The following is a 17,694-nucleotide window of genomic DNA, read 5'->3' on the forward strand; positions in this document are numbered from 1 at the left end:
CAGAATAAACTCTTAAACATAAAGATGAAAAAATACAGTGAATCTACAGAAGAAACATTTTGGGTTCCTTTGAAATGACGAGTTCCTTAAATTAACGGTTGTTTTAATTACATTTGTGTGAGGAACGGTTTAATAATCTAATGAACCTTTTGTGTACTGTAAAAAAAAGTGATTAGTTGATTTTACTTGAATTTACTTGATTTTACTTTGAAAAAAGCGTCCAAATTTTGCCTTAAAATTATTAAGTAAATAAAATATGTGCATAATTATGAAAAAAATAAGTCAACATAACAGTTCTAAGTTACAATGGGTTTACTCACTTTTTAAGTAAATTTAAAGTACATAAACTAATCGCATACAATGTGGAATGTTAAGTTTCAGTGAATGTTGGAGGTTCTTCAGGAAACCAGTGATGCCAAAAACAAGATATTCAACAGAAGAAGTCTTACGTTGACCCAGGGATGGTCCAGCACCTGTAGAGCTGTGTATCTCTGCTCCACCTCTACCTGCAGCATGCCGGTAATAAGAGCCTGTAGAGAGAGAATGTAAGGCAGAAAGAGAGTGTTTTTTTTTTTTTTGTTGTTGTTGTTTTGTTTTTTTCTTTCCAGAACTTTCTTTTAGCTTACTGACCTTTGCAGACTCAGACACATTGTCCCAATACAGAGGAGGGAAATCCAGCTGTCCCATCAGAATCTGGTCAAAAAGAGCCTCCTGGTCATCTGTGCTCCTAAAAAACAGAAATACAGACGTTATGTTTATATTTAGGATGAATATTTCATATGCTATTTCTAAAAGAACTGAATGTACAGAATGCATGTGCAGATGTATACACAGTAGCACTATAGAACACAGCCACTAGATGGAGTGAGGCATTACAGAGGAAATGGTGTCCGCGGGCTCTTAAAAAGTCTTAAAAGGTCTTAAATAAAATAAAAAATAAAAATTTAGGCCTTAAAAAGAGTTAAATTCACTAAAATATTGGGTTATGTGTCCTAAATAATTTTTAACAGGTCTTAATTGTCCTCTGCCAAGGTAAAGCTACACAATCAGGCTGATATCCCTCCAATCACCAACACTCCATCTTAATAAAACCTTTTTAAAAAATATTTAAGTTTATATTTATGTTTTTTTTTTATTGCAAAGAGACACAATTTACAATAGTTGTTAGAAATATTTACAGTAATTCCTCTAAATAAATTCCCTAATTCTCAAGGAAAGAAAACTGAAAAACAATTACAGAGTTCCTCTGTAATTTTTCCCTTTCATACAAAGACTATTTACAGAAGTAAGGGGAAGTAGACATAATATTTAGAAATAGGCAGGAAACTTAAGGATTTATTACAGAAAAGCATTAGGTTGAATAGAAGTTATAGTCAATCAATTTGGAGCAAAAGCCAACAATTATATATTTTTGATTATACAGTATATGTAATTGTCTTCACAATAAATATACATTTAACAATGTTAAATTGTTAATTTTTTTGTCAAAACTAAATATTATGTTGAAAAAAGTGTATACAACTAGAGTTTTCTTGCTTTAACACATTAAAGTATGTTGCTAAAAAATATTTACATTTGGTTGCAAGCAAAAAAATTGGCCCATTGGCCAAACCAGGCATTAGAAATAATCACTAGGGTTTAGCCCTGTGTTAGTCTAAAATTTCATTCATAATTGTCTTAAAAGGATCTTAAAAAGTCTTAAATTTGACTTGATGAAACCTACAGGAACCCTGGGAAAACATTTTAACTTGTTTGTTAGTACTCACATGTTTAAAATTAAATATTTTTTGCAGCTTAAAAAAATCAGATTAAGAAAATTGTATTATTTTATTATTAGTTTTTTTTATATATATTAAAGTACTTTTTTCAGTTTTAATATATTTAAACATTTGCTGCTCAATTATTATTGTGGGCAATTATAAATAATTAGCAAATGTCATTTGAAAGTAGTCAGCATGACTGTTTTCAACATAAACAATAAAAGGAAATTATATCTAAAGAATCATTTGACACTGAAGACTGGAGTCATGTTGGAATCAACCCAGGAATCAAACACTACATTACAAATGTATTAAAATAGAAAACTGTATTATTAGTTAATTCAGTCTTTGTGATCATTAGAGAAGTTTTTTCAACATATGAAGTTGTCTAAATTAAATCCATAATGAGCCCATAATATTCCATGCTTAACTCACAGTAATGTTGCACTTACCCACGGAAAGGAGGGAAGCCACAAAGCAGTATATATGTTATAACCCCAGCTGCCCAGATATCAACCTTCAAGCCATACCTGTAATATTGAGTGAAAGACATACAACAGCGGCAGATTATAATCCATAGGTATGGCCCATTCACACCAAAACCAACAACTAGAAAGAATCCACTGATAAACATGCTCTGTTCATTCAAATCACTCTGCAATTATTGTTTTCAGTCACTTCAAGTGCTCAAGCTCTTTAAAGCTGGAAGGATTCTAATTGGCTCTCTATGTTTTAATCATTCGTCAGCCTAAAACATATTGATCTGAAAATTATAACAAAACTATATAATACATCTGTTATCTTTATGGTAATGGTTGTGGTGTGTGGACCACCTTTACACTCTGATTTCCATATACTCTCTTGTGAATATTACTATATTTGAATAGCATATGATTTACCCAGTCTCTGCAATGATCTCTGGAGCTACATAGGTTGGGGTGCCACAAATAGTGTAAAGCGGACCGTCCACAATTGTTGCCAAACCAAAATCGCCCAGTTTTAGAGACTTGCTCCCATCCTGGTGCTCATAGACCTGTAACACAAATTCAGTTTACTATTTAGATCCATCTTCACGTCATTTCTATATTTTTTATATTGCTTCAGTCACATGTTTGTATGTATGTACAGTTGAAGTCAGAATTATTAGCCCCCCTTGATTTTTTTTCTTCTTTTTTTAAATATTTCCCAAATGATGTTTAACAGAGCAAGAGAGGAGAAAGGAGAAAACATATGGAATATGCTTCTCCCAAATGTGATTGTCAATCTAAGCTAAAGTAGATTTGTGAGAGTAACATTTTGATAGGGTGATTTATAGTGACAAAATTCTGTCTGTAATCTTGCAACACCCACCAGGAGATTCTCAGGTTTGATGTCCCGGTGAACAATGTTAAGGCTGTGCAGATATTTGATAGCGCTGACCAGGTTATACAGCATCCCACTGGCATCCCGCTCAGTGTATTTGTTGGAGGATGTGATGGCATCAAAGAGATCGCCACCCTGTTCATGCACACATAAAGTGTCAGTTAAAATGTTTTCCACTGTGGTAGATTGTGCTCATCAAGACTGCATTTATGTAATCAAAAATACCAGCCCAGGTTAATTGGAAATACATAGCTCAGCCTGCATTTTTGCAAAAAGTAAATTACATTGCTTTAGGTTCATTCCGTTGCACGTTTCAGATGAAAAATCCACTTGATGGTGCTGGCTACATTTTTGCAAATCTAAAAAAAGTTACTTAGGGTATGTTTTCGTATACATTTCAGATACACGTCCTTGTACACATCCACGAGATGTGGCAGGGCTTGTTGTACAAATCACAGACTTGAGCCCTTCCCAAAACCAAACCAATAGTGTTTTTAAAAGCAAACATAAGAGAAAAAGTGCACTGTGCCCACATAGTTTTACCTTGATTTCTTTTTTTAAAACTGAACCCGAGCACTCTGCATTACAATTTCAACAATGTACAAAGTGAGCTACTGAGCAAACTGACCCCACCAGAAAAGTGGATGAGAAGTCTCCAAATGGATATCCATAAGTGAGAAAAATGTGATATTAAATTTAATGGTGTTTATTTGGTTTTGTGCAAAGAACAGCACAAAAAGAATAATTTATTCATCAATAAATAATTGTTGGCATCATACTGCCCTGCATAAACAAAAAAAAATGTCAAATTTAGCCAGCACCCTCTTGTGGATTTGTCATCTGAATCGGGCAACAGAATGTACCCAAAGCAATGTAATTTACTTTTTGCAAAAATGCAGGATGAGGCATGTATTTCCGATCGGCAGTCAAACGTATGTTGGAATATATTTTTGCAGATTCACAATAATGAAGACTGAAGCACATATTTCCAATCAACAAGTCTTGAAAAATACACTACCAATACTGTAAAATCTCATAACGATTAAAAGTCTATTTTAATGCCATTTACTGCTGTGATGCAAAGCTTCATTCTTTTGCAGTCTTTAATTCAGTCTTCAGTAGAGATGAATATCTCAATATTTATATAGAGATTTTTTATAATAATTGTTAAATATTTTACTTGCTATTATAGACCTGGTAAATAAATAAGAATAAAACTGCCAGTAGTTGGCAGCTAGTTCCTAGTTGTTTGTTTAAAATCAATATCATATTTTGCTCACATCACACTAAGGCATTGATATAATAGCAAATGGCACTGTACATGTGTACATCACATCATGCATGAAATAACCATGCCATAACCTAACCCTTACAAAACCCATACAGGAATATTTTAGGGTTTTCATAAATTGAATTACAGGGTCAAAGTAACTATAATCATGTCAGCTGTTTCACCTTGACCAACTCCATGACCATGTAGAGCTCACTGTATGTGTCCATTTCTTCAATCAGCAGAACAATATTTGGATGCTTCACTTTCCGAAGAATCGACACCTCATTCTGGATCATGTGTTCCTGTGAGCCACAGACAAATACAGATAATCCAGCATTATTAGTTTGTGTGAAGTCAGAAAAAATCATGTAAAGTGCAGTTTTAACACTGAACAGGATTCTAAGAACTATTTAAAGGAAAGTTTATGCCAAAAATCACAATGAGGCCGTCCAAGATTTAAAGGGGACCTATTATGCTAAAATCACTTTTGTAATAGGTTTAAACAGAGTTGTGTGGTGACAGTGTGTGAATATATCTAGCTTTAAAAGGTAAAAATGAATTCATTCTATTTTTTATAATCACACTTGCAGAAACACTCTGGTTGACATTCTTCTGTTTTACATGTAATTAGAGGGGGAAGCCCCGCCTATTAGTGATGATCTTACCCTCTTTATTATAAACAGCCATGAGTGAAAATCAGCTGTCTGTCAATAGAGTTTTCACCCTACCTGATGAAGATAATGTCAGCGACTAAAAGGCATTATAAATGTTTTAAGATGCACAAATAAACACCAGAGTCTTCATAGACTACCTTCTTCTGAGACAGATAACGTTAGTCCTGTTTTGAATCTGTTGCTATGGTGACACATAGGCGTCTCATTTGAATTTAAAGCAACAGTCATCAAAATGGCACAATTTGGCTCAAAGCCTAAAAGGTCCAATTTCAAAGAGTTATAAAAAAATATTTATGAGGTATTTTGAGCTGAAACTTCACATACACACTCTAGGGACATCAATCATTAATTATTAATTTAAGGTGCATAATAGGTCCCCTTTAAAGAGTCACAAATCACCAAAAGACATTTTTTGAGATGTTGACAGTCATATTTGTGTCCCATGCTGCTAAAAACACTATTAGGACACAAAAAAGTGAAAATTGGTTGTTTTGGGGTTATTTCAAGCAAATTTGTTATTCCGGTTTGAAAAGAAATTTTGAAGCTACGTCACGGCGATGACATCATTGTGTATATTCCAGCATGTAGACTGGATGTCTGTATTGGTGGGTACAACATGACGTCTTTGAGCTTTCATCGTTTATTCAAGAGGTTCGAACCAATAAGCGCACTCTATTGTGTATGAGGTGCAACTTCAATAATTTGCATGACAGCTTCAAAGACTGTATTTACCTGTTACAATGTTCAGACGGCAGAGAGACGCCACGTTGTGTTGCCAACCGTTATTAAAACAAGCGGAAGAAGAACTGTTTGGAGACATGGGTCGTTAGTGTTGCATTTATAAATGTGCTACAACGAAGGTTTTGTTTTCAATTCTCCTCTATGAGAGCGCAGCTGGACTCACGTGTGGATTACAGTGGTCTGCTAACATGCAACAAAAACCCGTTTATAAGGAACATTTTTTACCAGAGAGCTTTTCGCATCTGCAAATAGTGAAATCTGGATTTGCCAATCGTCTTCTTTTTAAAAAGACGCACGTTGATTATCCTGTCTCTACAGATTTGGTAAATGTGTGATCAGTGTTCTGTGTTTATGTTTATTCAGAGGCAAAGTTAGTTAGTATCATCAGCAGTACTCTTTCAGTTTTTAAAGACAGACCTTAGTCAAAATGAGTTAGTTACTAAGTTTACAGTACATTGACATTATTGACTGAAAGATCTGCTGTAAATGCTGCTCTCCTAATGTAAACACCTTAATCAAACTATTTTCATTGTGTAGGATTTTGTGACAGGATAGTCTATACACACACGGCTTTCTGATGCTACCTACAGAGTGCATCTAAGTTACTGAGAAATGTGGAGTTTTTTTTCTCCCATTCGCCGTGTGGTATCAAACATTTCATTAAAACTACACTCTTCCAGCAGTTCCTCGCATGCAATATCTCGTTTGTCACGTGGGGGACATGCATGAAATGTTCTTGAATGAAAGTGAAAGTGCCAAACTGCAGTTAAAGTCCACAAATTAAGAATTTGGCAAATAATTTGATTACTGATGTCCATGTAAACGTAGTCACTGCAAACCCTTCCCTCTTTCCCTAACCCAACACTTCCACCTAAACAGAGCTGGACTCACCACCTTTCCTGACTTTAAAATAAAATTCAGTTTCTTTCACAGACTGATGGTTTCTCTTTATAATACCTCAGCACATCATCACAAACCACAGGTATTCATTTTGTTTTGTCTGTATGATTTGTTTAGTTTTTTTCACTCTTAAAACAGGCACTAACTTACATTTTATGAGTCACTATGAGTTTCAGCTAAATATATATTCTATATTGTTCCACTGGAAAATAACCTACATCTTGGACAGCCTGAGGGTGAATAAACTGCAAACAAATTTTTATTTTGGGGTGAACAATTCATTAAGCATCATCTCACCTTCCCCCTGCATTTGCTCTTGTTGATGATCTTTAGAGCGTACTCTCGGCCGCTGGATCTCTCCACACACTCGCGCACCACGGCAAAATTCCCGTCGCCGATCATCCGTCCCACCTTGTACCTCTCTGCGATGGAAGCAGGAACCTGAGGACAATCCTCCGTCAGCTCAGCTAGAAGGAAAGAGATGCACTGTTAAACAAAATGCTGGGTTCCACACAATTGATTTGTACTAGTACAACATGAAGGCATTAAGTTAACTTATTAGTTTTAACAAATTTAAGTGGATTGAACATAAAATAATTATGTTGTCCCCCATAAACACTCAAGAATTGTGTTATTTCAGCTCATTTAAAAAAAGTAGTTTGAACAAACAGCAATTTTTTTTTGAGTTTGTGAGATCAAATATTCTATTAATAAAACATAAATCATAAACATTTGTCATTACTCCAGGGTTCCTCACCTTCACTGCCTGGCCCATCACCCTCATCCATGGAGCTGCACACTTTAGTGGAGGCCAGAGACAGAGATGAGCCACTATGCTGAGAGCCCTGTTAACGAGGTCAGCGTAAGAGACAGACATATATCAGCTTATTTATTGGTACAGTGTGTGGAGATTCAATATATTATCATCATCATAATTATATAATTTAAGGCAATACACTTCAAATGAATAGGGTAAAAATTAACTAATATTTATCTCCATATTTACACATTTGATTGATTAAATGTAGAATCATTGCAAACACACACACATATATATATATTTAAATAACCAGTTTTCTAAAACTCTTTTTAAATATGTAAATATGGCATTATTTAAATAATCATGCACTATCACAAATATCTGAACTCAGGATGAAGTCAGGTTCAAACTTTTAGATTTTTTTCTTTTCTTTTTTTGACAAATCAATCAAATGTTTTTCATTTCATAATTCAGAATAAACTGCGAACAGCCTGTGAAATAAAATGCTGTAAATATTCAGGCGAAATATGCATTGACAAATCTCTTGGAATATAGATATAAATATGAAGTTGAGTGGGTTTAGAAATATTTTTTAAATATTGTTCTTGATCAGTCAAATTTCTATAAAATTTAATAAAATTCTATAAAAGACGTCGTTAAATATGTATTTTAGATTTTTTTCTTTCTATTAGATTGAAAAAATAAAACACTTAAAAGTACTTAAACTTAAAAGTAATGCTAAAGTGAAGATTTCCGACTTTAGAAACATTTTACAAATATGTTACTAGACACAATTTGATAAAGTTCTATAAAAGGCTCCCTTAAATATGTGTTTTTTCCCTTTCTATTAGACTGAGAAAAAACACTTGCATAACACATATGAAACACAACACTTTATGAAAAGCCCAAAATAATATGTTTTTGACTGAACTGTAGTGTCTTGCCTTTTGAACAAATTATTATCTAAAACTCTATGTTTGATGTAGTCGGTATCAAATAGAGCATCATGTAAAAATGAGCAGAGGTATTACAGAGGAAACAAAAGGTCAGTTTCTATGGAAACATATTTGGTTCAGTAAGAATATTTTGGACTGGAGTGGAGCAGGTGAAGTGAAACTGACATCTTTAGTCCACTGACACAATTTATTTCAACACAAGATCAAGCGGGACAGAATACGTTTTTAATGAGACCAATTGTGCTGAATATCAAATTAATCAAATATCTAATTGAATAACTTAAATAATTTTGAGATTTTAATAAAAATCTTATTTAATGTCCTAAAAGTATGTTTATTTATTTAATCCATTAATTAATTTTCTTTTCAGCTTAGTCCCTTTATTAATCTGGGGTCGCCACAGCTGAATGAACCCCCAACTTATCCAGCATATGTTTTACACAGCGGATGCCTTTCCAGCTGCAACCCATCACTGGGAAATTACTTAATCCAAACTAGTAATATTGTTTAATGGTATTACAATGTAAAATAACAGTTTTCCATAATAATTACATTTCAAAATAAAATGTATCCCTGTCATTACAAAGCTGAAATGACAGATAAAAGCAAAGTTTGAATAAATAGGACAATAAAATGAACATAATATTAATTTCTGCTTTCATGGACTTTAATGACTTTAATTTTAAATTCAGAATATAACACTATAGTATTTATTAACATGTTTTGATATATAAAGTGGTTTTTAATACATTTATCTTTGTAAGAATACAGTACATCTAAAATCAATTTATACAAACAAACAAGCACACTTGTAACATGCACACACAAAACACAAGCATATACATCTAATTTAACAGAGTTAGCAGAGCTGAAAAACATGGTAATGTTGTGAAAGCAGACGATTTTAAGTCTATCATAGAGGATCACTGTCTATCCCTGTATTAGTGAAGCGACACACAGCAGGTCAAGAAGCTTGTCTGATGTTGCTAGGAAACATTTCGGATGAACATGCAATTATTCAGTAAGGATGTGTTCATGTGTTTGAGCACTGCATTGACAAATTAAAGCACCTAAAATACAATTATGACCTATCAGAAGGATGAACGTGTTTGATTTGTTTTGCTTGATGCAGTGAAAACAGAGCATGGAATCTTTCCACAGTATTTCCTATAATATTTTTTATTCTGAAGAAAGTCTTCTTTCTTTTAGTTTGGCTATATAAAAGCAGATTAAAAACAAAAAAGATTTTAAGGTCAATATTATTAGCCCCCTTAAGCAATATTTTTTCGACTGTCTACAGAACAAACATGTTTAGAAATGTGTTAAAACTAAATCTTCTTTCCGTTAAACAGAAATTGGGGGGGAAATATACAGGGGGCTAATAATTAAGGAGGGCTAATATTTCTGACAAGCTAAAGTATAAAGGTCAATTACACTAAGTCTAAATACGTGTTGTTTTTGAAGGCTTTACAGAATATGCAGAAGATGTGAAAGGTCTCTCACCCTTCTTCTTCTCAGACTGGCTGGACTGGTTGGAGATGGACTGGGAGATTTTCCTGAGCGTGGCGTGGACAGCTGACTGCCTGCTGTTCCATTAGCTGAAACACACAAGAGCGCAACTCACAGCTACTTCACATCTGCTGGACGGCAGGTTTGGTAAATGTCAAAGATTTTACTGAGAGTGCTCTGGTCATATTTCAACCCAAAAACGATGCAAAGAAATTTCGATATTTTTATATTAAATTTACACTGAAATGCACTTTTTTTCCCCAAGAATTGATACACACATATGCTTCTCAAAGCGTTTTACACAAATACAAGTAATTTAGGAATAAAGAAGTCAATAATACAAACTGAATAATAGAAGACAATGCAGATAGAAGAGACTACAATTAGAAAACAAAAGGTACATAAATATATTAAAATTAAAAGTATTTAAAAAATGTATAACAACTTGACTTTTTTTAAGAATTAATAAATAATACAATTATATTTACAACTCATATAAATCTGTGTCTGTCTGTCTGTCTGTCTATCTATAAATCTATATATACACATATATAGCCTTAAAAGCTGCATCTCAAGGGATTTTCTTTTTTTTAAATTAAGTATAATGAGCATAAGGTATTATATATTATACAAAAAAAAAAAAAATATATATATATATATATATACATACATACATACATACATACATCTACATGTATCAATGCAAACTGAATGATCCAAACAGAAATTAATCATTATTAAAACATTAGGGAGAAAAACACTGAAAATAATTATTATGCAACTGTTTTTTTTTAAATAAAAGAATAAAATTTAATTTAATAATTTAATACCTAATTATAATCATATTTAATAAAATAACAAATAATAAAATTAATAACAACAATGATAATAATAATAATAAAAGATTTATTTTTAGATTACTGATAAAAATCAGATAGACTATCACATTTTTCCACATCTGCATAAATATTAACCCTTCGATCAACAATGTGAAAAAAAAAAATACATGTACTGTACATATGTATCAGTGCCAACCGAATGATCCAACTAAAAATCAATTATTATAAATACATTAGGAAACAAACACTTTTTTAAAAATAAAAGAATAAAATATGCAATTTATTTTATCTGATAATCCATTCACTCACTTTCTTTTCGCCTTAAGCCCTTTATTAATCTGGGGTCGCCACAGTGGAATGAACTGCCAACTTATCCAGCATATGTTTTACGCAGCGGATGCCCTTCCAGCTGCAACCCATTACTGGGAAACCATAAACACTCATTTACACACACACACACTACGGACAATTTGGCTTACCCAATTCACCTATACCACATGTTTTTGGACTGTGAGAGAAACCAGAGCACCTGGAGGAAACCCTCGCCAACATGGGGAGAACATGCAAACTCCACACACAAATGCCGAGTGCCGAGGCTTAAACCAGTGACCTTCTTGCTGTGAGGCGAATGTGCTGCCCACTGTGCTACTGTGCAGCCCTTTATCTAATAATATTTCTAATAATATTTATCTAATAATTGTATACCTAATTAAAATCATATTTATTAAAATAACAAACAATGATATTATTTGCAAACATTTACTGTAAGATTAAACAGAGATAGACAGATGATCACATTTCTCCACATTTGCATAAATATTAACCTTACAATCCACAATGTGAAAAAGAAAAATAATATTTCTTCAACACAAGCTAGAAAAACACTCTCATCATTAGCAATTTGCAGCACAAGCGCAGTTTCTCCTACCTGCGAACGCATGCAGCAGACCGTCTGAGCAAAGTGCAATTCCTCCTGCACTCATAGTGTCTAGTGTGGAGCTCAAGAGTATGAATGAATGTGGGAGAGCAGCAGACGATGTATGAAGTGTGTTTCTGCGCACACCTGACGTCATTACAGACACACAGGGAGGAGTCTCACTCATAAACATGCCATACCGTCGATGCAGCAGCATCTGTGTGGGTGACTGTAAAAAAATCTCTCAGCAAAACACTAAGCGAAGATGTTTCTGTACGGTAAAAGTGCTGCCGAGTGGATGACAGGGGGTTTTCTGAAGCATCTCAAGCACAAATAAAGCTCTCTGAAGCTTTGATTATGCTGTGATTCAGAGATTCGGTCAAAGCATTAGGTAATCTCGGGCTCAGATATCAATGTGGTATTGTATTTGTGATCCCGAATATCGAGCTCCCCCGCCATCTGTTGATTTACGCTGTAACAGCCTGACATAATTCAGCATGTGGAGAGTGAGAATGCATCATCCTGTTATTTTGGGGATGGAAAACAGATTTGAAGGACTATCAGATCAGCAGTCAATTATGTGTGTGATTAGCAGACGACAAACTCGGGTGAGTAAATGCGACCGGTGTGTGGAAAACATGAGTCAGAGGCTGAAAACGGTGCTTTCCAACTGGACTGGGTTTTACATATTTACATCAGAGGGTTTCAGAGGGGCGAATGTTGGTAAATTAGAGGGGAAATTTACATGTAAATATGACATCAGTATAGGCCCACTTTGAATATGTGCCCGCAGAAATACACAAAAAACTCTACAGATTTACACAGATTACACAGCCCCTCAATCAGTCTATTAACAGTACATCCGGAAAAAATTCATAGCACTTCACTTTTTCCAAATTTTTTTTGCTACAGCCTTATTCCAAAATGGATTAAATTTATTTATTTCCTCAAAACTCTACACACAATACCCCATAATGACAATGTGAAAAAAGATTTGTTGAAATTGTTGCAAATTTATTAAAAATAAAAAACCTGAAAAATCACATGTACAGAAGTATTCACAGTCTTTGCCGTGAAGCTCTAAATTGAGCTCAGTCTGTTTCCACTGATCATTCTTGAGATGTTTCAGCAGCTTCATTGGAGTTCACCTGTGGTAAATTCAGTTGATTGGACATGATTTGAAAAGGCATACATATGTCTATATAAGGTCCCAGGGTTGACAGTGCATGTCAAAGCACAAACCAAACATGAAGACAAAGGAATTGTCTGTAGACCCCAAGACAGGATTGTCTCGAGGCACAAGGCTGGGGAAGGTTACAGGAAAATTTCTGCTGCTCTGAAAGTTCCAATGAGCACAGTGGCCTCCATCATCTGTTATGGAAGATGTTTGGAACCACCAGGACTCTTCCTAGAGCTGGCCGGCCAACTAAGCTGAGTGATCGGGGGAGAAGGACCTTAGTCAGGGAGGTGATCAATAACCCGATGGTCACTCTGTCTGAGCTCCACCATTCTTCTGTGGAGAGAGGAGAACCTTACAGAAGCAATCTACCAATCAGGCCTGTATGGTAGAGTGGCCAGATGGAAGCCACTCCCCACCTGGAATTTGCCAAAAGGCATCTGAAGGACTGCCATAAGAAACTTCACAACAACTCAGTGAATGTCCTTGAGTGGCCCAGCAAGAGCCCAGATCTAAATCCTATTGAACATCTCCGGAGTGATCTGAAAATGGTTGTACACCGTTGCTTCCAATCCAACCTGATAGAGCTTGAGAGGTACTCCAAAGAGGAATGGGCAAAAATTCCCAATGACAGGTGTGCCAAGATTGTGGCATCATATTCAAAAAGACTTGAGGTTGTAATTGCAGCCAAAGGTGCATCAACAAAGTATTGAGCAAAGGCTGTGAATACTTATGAACATGTGATTTTTCAGCTTTTTAATTTTTAATAAAATTGCAACAGTTTCATAAAATCTGTAGGCTGTAAGACATAAAATAATGTGGAAAAAGTAAAGCGCTATGAATACTTTCCGGATGCACTGTATTATGTAGCTAAATAAAATCCAGTTCAGATACCATACTATCAAAAACATATACACATACCCGTCAACAATGGGATGTAAAAATACAGGATATGTATCAAGTCATAAAATCTTGTTCACTTTTTATTCACTGTATTTAAATATTGATTAAAGTATAGTTATTTAGTGACGAGCTGCGAATATCTCATGTTTCATTTGATAACAGAGGTGTCTCTTTAAGAATCCACAGATCTATAATGAAAGCATACGATTACTTTCACAACTGCTTATGCTCATTTAAGACTAAATTATTTGTGTTTAAAATAAAACACCTTTAACGCAAAATGAAGCTGTGGTCACACTGGGCTTTTCCTCCCATAGACTTCAATTCATACGCACGCGAATGTGTCAGACCGGAAACGCGGGGTCATGCGTCAAGTTTCACAGGTTGCTGCGTTGCAAAGTTCAAGCTTGGTAAACTCTGACCTGCGAAATCACATCACTTGACTGCGTGAGACCAATCGAGGATCAAAACACGACCTCTCGGGGCAGAAATGTAAAACATGGAGCAATCGCTAGCTTTTTTAAATGTCTAATAAACTTGTTTAATCCCGCTCCTTTTCGCAGCGCCGCACGACAGAATATCGCAAACTCAAACTCTAATGTGAGCGAAAGCATAATTCTCTTGAAGCTCTATCACATTTGGGATCGACTCTTTGATGTTTCTTTTACTTTTCATAGAAAGATCAAAAATACAGGACAAATGTGGGAAAATGCTGGATGATGATGATGATGATGATGATGATGATGATGATGATGAAAATGATGATGATGAAAAGACTATTTGTCACATACACCCCCCCTCCCCCCGATGTTTTCCAATTTGCGGTCTAATGCCACTGGTCTGAGTACCAACAACCCTGCTCAACATCGTTTCAATCCAGCCAGTCAGCTTGGTGGGATTTTGAGCTGCACTGACCACTTTTATCAATCGTCGATACCCTAGGGCCCCGCATAAGTCCATCAGCAGAAACCCTGTTATCAAAGTTCAGAATAAATTGATATGTTCAATATCCTCCAGGGATAGAGCGGCCAGGCACACGACGTGCCACTTCTCCCACCCGTCCTTCATGTATCCAGCTGCGAACATCCCCGCAGGACAGTTGGGTTCCCCTGAACCCAAACTTCTCATCGAGAAGATGGTGTCAATTTCGTTCAAGGACCAGTTGATCAAATCTATAATTCCTTATTTGTTTGGAGAGCAGGGCAAGGAGAGACTCGAAGACAGAAAAAGACAAGACAAAAAGAGCCAGCCAGGAGAGATATGGAAGGGAGAGGAAAAAAGTGTGACCGCTTTCGCCGAGAGCCAAAGAAGATAGCGGCATAGAATGGTAAAATACGGGAAAATCCCGGCAAAAACAAGAAGGTTGACAGGTATGTATACAGTTCTTATACATACCTATTTGTTTCATACCTATTATTTTTATCCAATTCAACTATACTTGCAAAAAGCAAGAATCCAAGCATTTGTTTTATTAAACGTTCATTAAAGAAGCCTCCCCTAGAACTATTTTAATATTACAAAACGCAAAAGCATACAAGTGTTACAAAACCACGATGAGCACCACTTTATTATTTACCAACTTTTTTAATTGTACCAAAGTCAAGTGCTCTTGGAATCACCTTTCAGACCTATAAAAACAATTACACCAGATTTGTTTGTCCAGACTGCATGGCAGATTTCCTCCCTTTCTACATATCAATCTCACTTTCACATTTCTGGTAGAGCCAAATGAACCTGTTCTCCCAAAACAACATTAATGATATCACTCATAAACAATTTGGCCCAATCACCCAGTTTATTCTCAACTACGTTGTTTCTGCACTGGCGACTATTGCAAATAATGAGGTTGATCCTCAGTACGGGCTCATTACAAAACAGCACGCGCTGCGAACCGCTTCTGAGGACTCATTTTGTACCAGGCTGGAATACAAAATCTGAGGAACAGGCTTGAACTGATGCACAATAATTGTTCTGTTTTTGTTGTTGTCTATACAGCTTGCTAAGGCCCGAGAGGATAAATATACCTGGTGTTCGTCTGGAACATCAGGCACAAGGAAGTGATGATTCATGGTCTATTCCAGGACAAATAATGAAACCTCGATCAATCAGATGTTCATGACAGCTTTCAGTTAGGGCTAGATACATACAATCAGGTTTGAGGAGACACAGACTAGTGGACAAATGAGTAAGCAAATGCATCAAAAAATAGGCTGTCCAAGCACTGCATGTACACAAAAACATGATGTCAGAATTCAGACGTGATATATCAAAGGCATAGTTCACCCAAAAATAAACATTTTCTCACTATTTACTCATCCTTAAGTGGTTCCAAAGTTTCTTTATTCTGTTGAAGACAAAAAAAAAGATATTTTGAATAATGCTGAAAACTAGGGATGTCCAGATCCGATCACGTGACCGGAAATCGGACCCAATCATATGATTTCAGACTCGATCAGAATTGGACGTTACCTCCCAATCAGGACTCGAATATATATGTATAAATATCTTTTTTTTTAATACATCTATAGTTATGTAGTGGCACAGAGTTAGACCCCCTTCTTGACTTCACACAGAAACAGCAACGCGTGCGGCATGACATCACTTTGTTGCAGAGATGCTATTGATTAAATGTCAGCAAAGTAGAACACGGAAGCAGCTTGTAGTGGAAAGTGCGAGTATGTCTGCGGTCTGGAGGTATTATAAAGTTGATCATGACAACATTGCCATAGCAAACTGTAAAATATGTAAACTTGGGATTGCTAGAGGTGGAAAGGAAAAAGCTACATTTAACAGCAAACCTGATGAGCCACCTCAAAAACAAGCACTTGACACAATACAGCGAGTTGACCCAGGCAACCCAACTCAAGACGAGTCAGCTCATGCTGCAGGAGAGTTTGAAGAGGAGAGAAAAAATGCCCTGTGACAGCGCGAAGGCACAGGACATCACAGCCAAGATAGTATATGATCGCAATGAGTGACCTGTCATTTGACTTTGGAGCACGTAGAACCTTGATTTGAATTTTGTTTTAATGTATTAAAGAAGCATCGGATAGGGTTTAGTATCGGTAGATACTCAAAATCAAACGACTCTGACTCGTGGGCAAAAAAAACCTGGACATCCCTACTGAAAACCGGTAACCATTTACATCCATACATCCACTGTAAGCAAATATTATGGAAGTCAATGGTTACCGGTTTCCAGCTTTCTTCAAAATATCTTCTTTTGTGTTCAACAGAGGAAAGAAAGTCAATGATGAAGAAAATTATGACAAAATGTTACTATTTTTTTTTTAATATATAAAAATAGGGCAACACTAAATAGAGAAAAGCAGGAAAAAACCTGCATGACAACCAGACTGGTTATGAAAATCTGTTTTTCTACAGACTTGCCACGCTAGATAAACTAGAAAACATTATGCTCCTATGAGGAATAAAAACAGAGTAAAATAGAAAAAATGGGACATAGGGAAATGGAAGGACACAACAGAATAGATCATAATAAGTTTGAATAAAATAATATAGAATAGAATAGTAATATATGAAAGAACAGATCAAAGGGAAAGATATAATTTAATCAAATAGAATAAAGGGAAAAAGAGAATGAATCATAATAAAAATAGAAAGGATTAGAGCAGAACAGGCCACAAAAATAATACAGAAACTAGATAAAATAGAACATACACAAATAGAGAAATAAAAGAATCATCACGAAATCAGAAAAGAATCAAATAGAACGAAGAAAGAGAATGTACTTTCCATTCTGTTATGTTATCTCTTGCTTCATTTTAGTTTGTTATTTTCTTCTTTTATATACATTAACTAATACAGTACATATTTAAAATTTGTATAATAAACTTATTGCAGTAAAAAAAAAAAAACATTTATAACAGAATGGAGTTACAGTAGTCAAGCTGCACCATGTCA

At 35.2% G+C, this 17,694-nt stretch overlaps 1 protein-coding gene across 3 annotated transcripts in view; it reads right to left on the bottom strand.

Moving 5' to 3' along the window:
• dclk1b (doublecortin-like kinase 1b) overlaps window positions 1-17,694 on the bottom strand; it is a 68,628-nt gene that overhangs the window by 11,842 nt on the left and 39,092 nt on the right. For all 3 annotated transcript variants that reach the window (XR_008838858.1, XM_056473053.1, XM_056473054.1), the window contains exons 6-14: window positions 9,930-10,024; window positions 7,468-7,555; window positions 7,008-7,177; window positions 4,578-4,697; window positions 3,111-3,257; window positions 2,660-2,793; window positions 2,213-2,290; window positions 631-727; window positions 450-530 (exon numbers count right to left, since the gene is read on the bottom strand). Coding sequence is in view for 2 of the 3 variants with exons in the window: in XM_056473053.1 (XP_056329028.1) it covers window positions 450-530; window positions 631-727; window positions 2,213-2,290; window positions 2,660-2,793; window positions 3,111-3,257; window positions 4,578-4,697; window positions 7,008-7,177; window positions 7,468-7,555; window positions 9,930-10,024 (1,010 nt within the window). In the remaining variant the exon portion in view is untranslated. The remainder of the gene's footprint in view (window positions 1-449; window positions 531-630; window positions 728-2,212; window positions 2,291-2,659; window positions 2,794-3,110; window positions 3,258-4,577; window positions 4,698-7,007; window positions 7,178-7,467; window positions 7,556-9,929; window positions 10,025-17,694) is intronic.

This window comes from Danio aesculapii, chromosome 15 (assembly GCF_903798145.1).
Source record: "Danio aesculapii chromosome 15, fDanAes4.1, whole genome shotgun sequence".
Classification (NCBI taxonomy): Eukaryota; Metazoa; Chordata; class Actinopteri; order Cypriniformes; family Danionidae; genus Danio; species Danio aesculapii.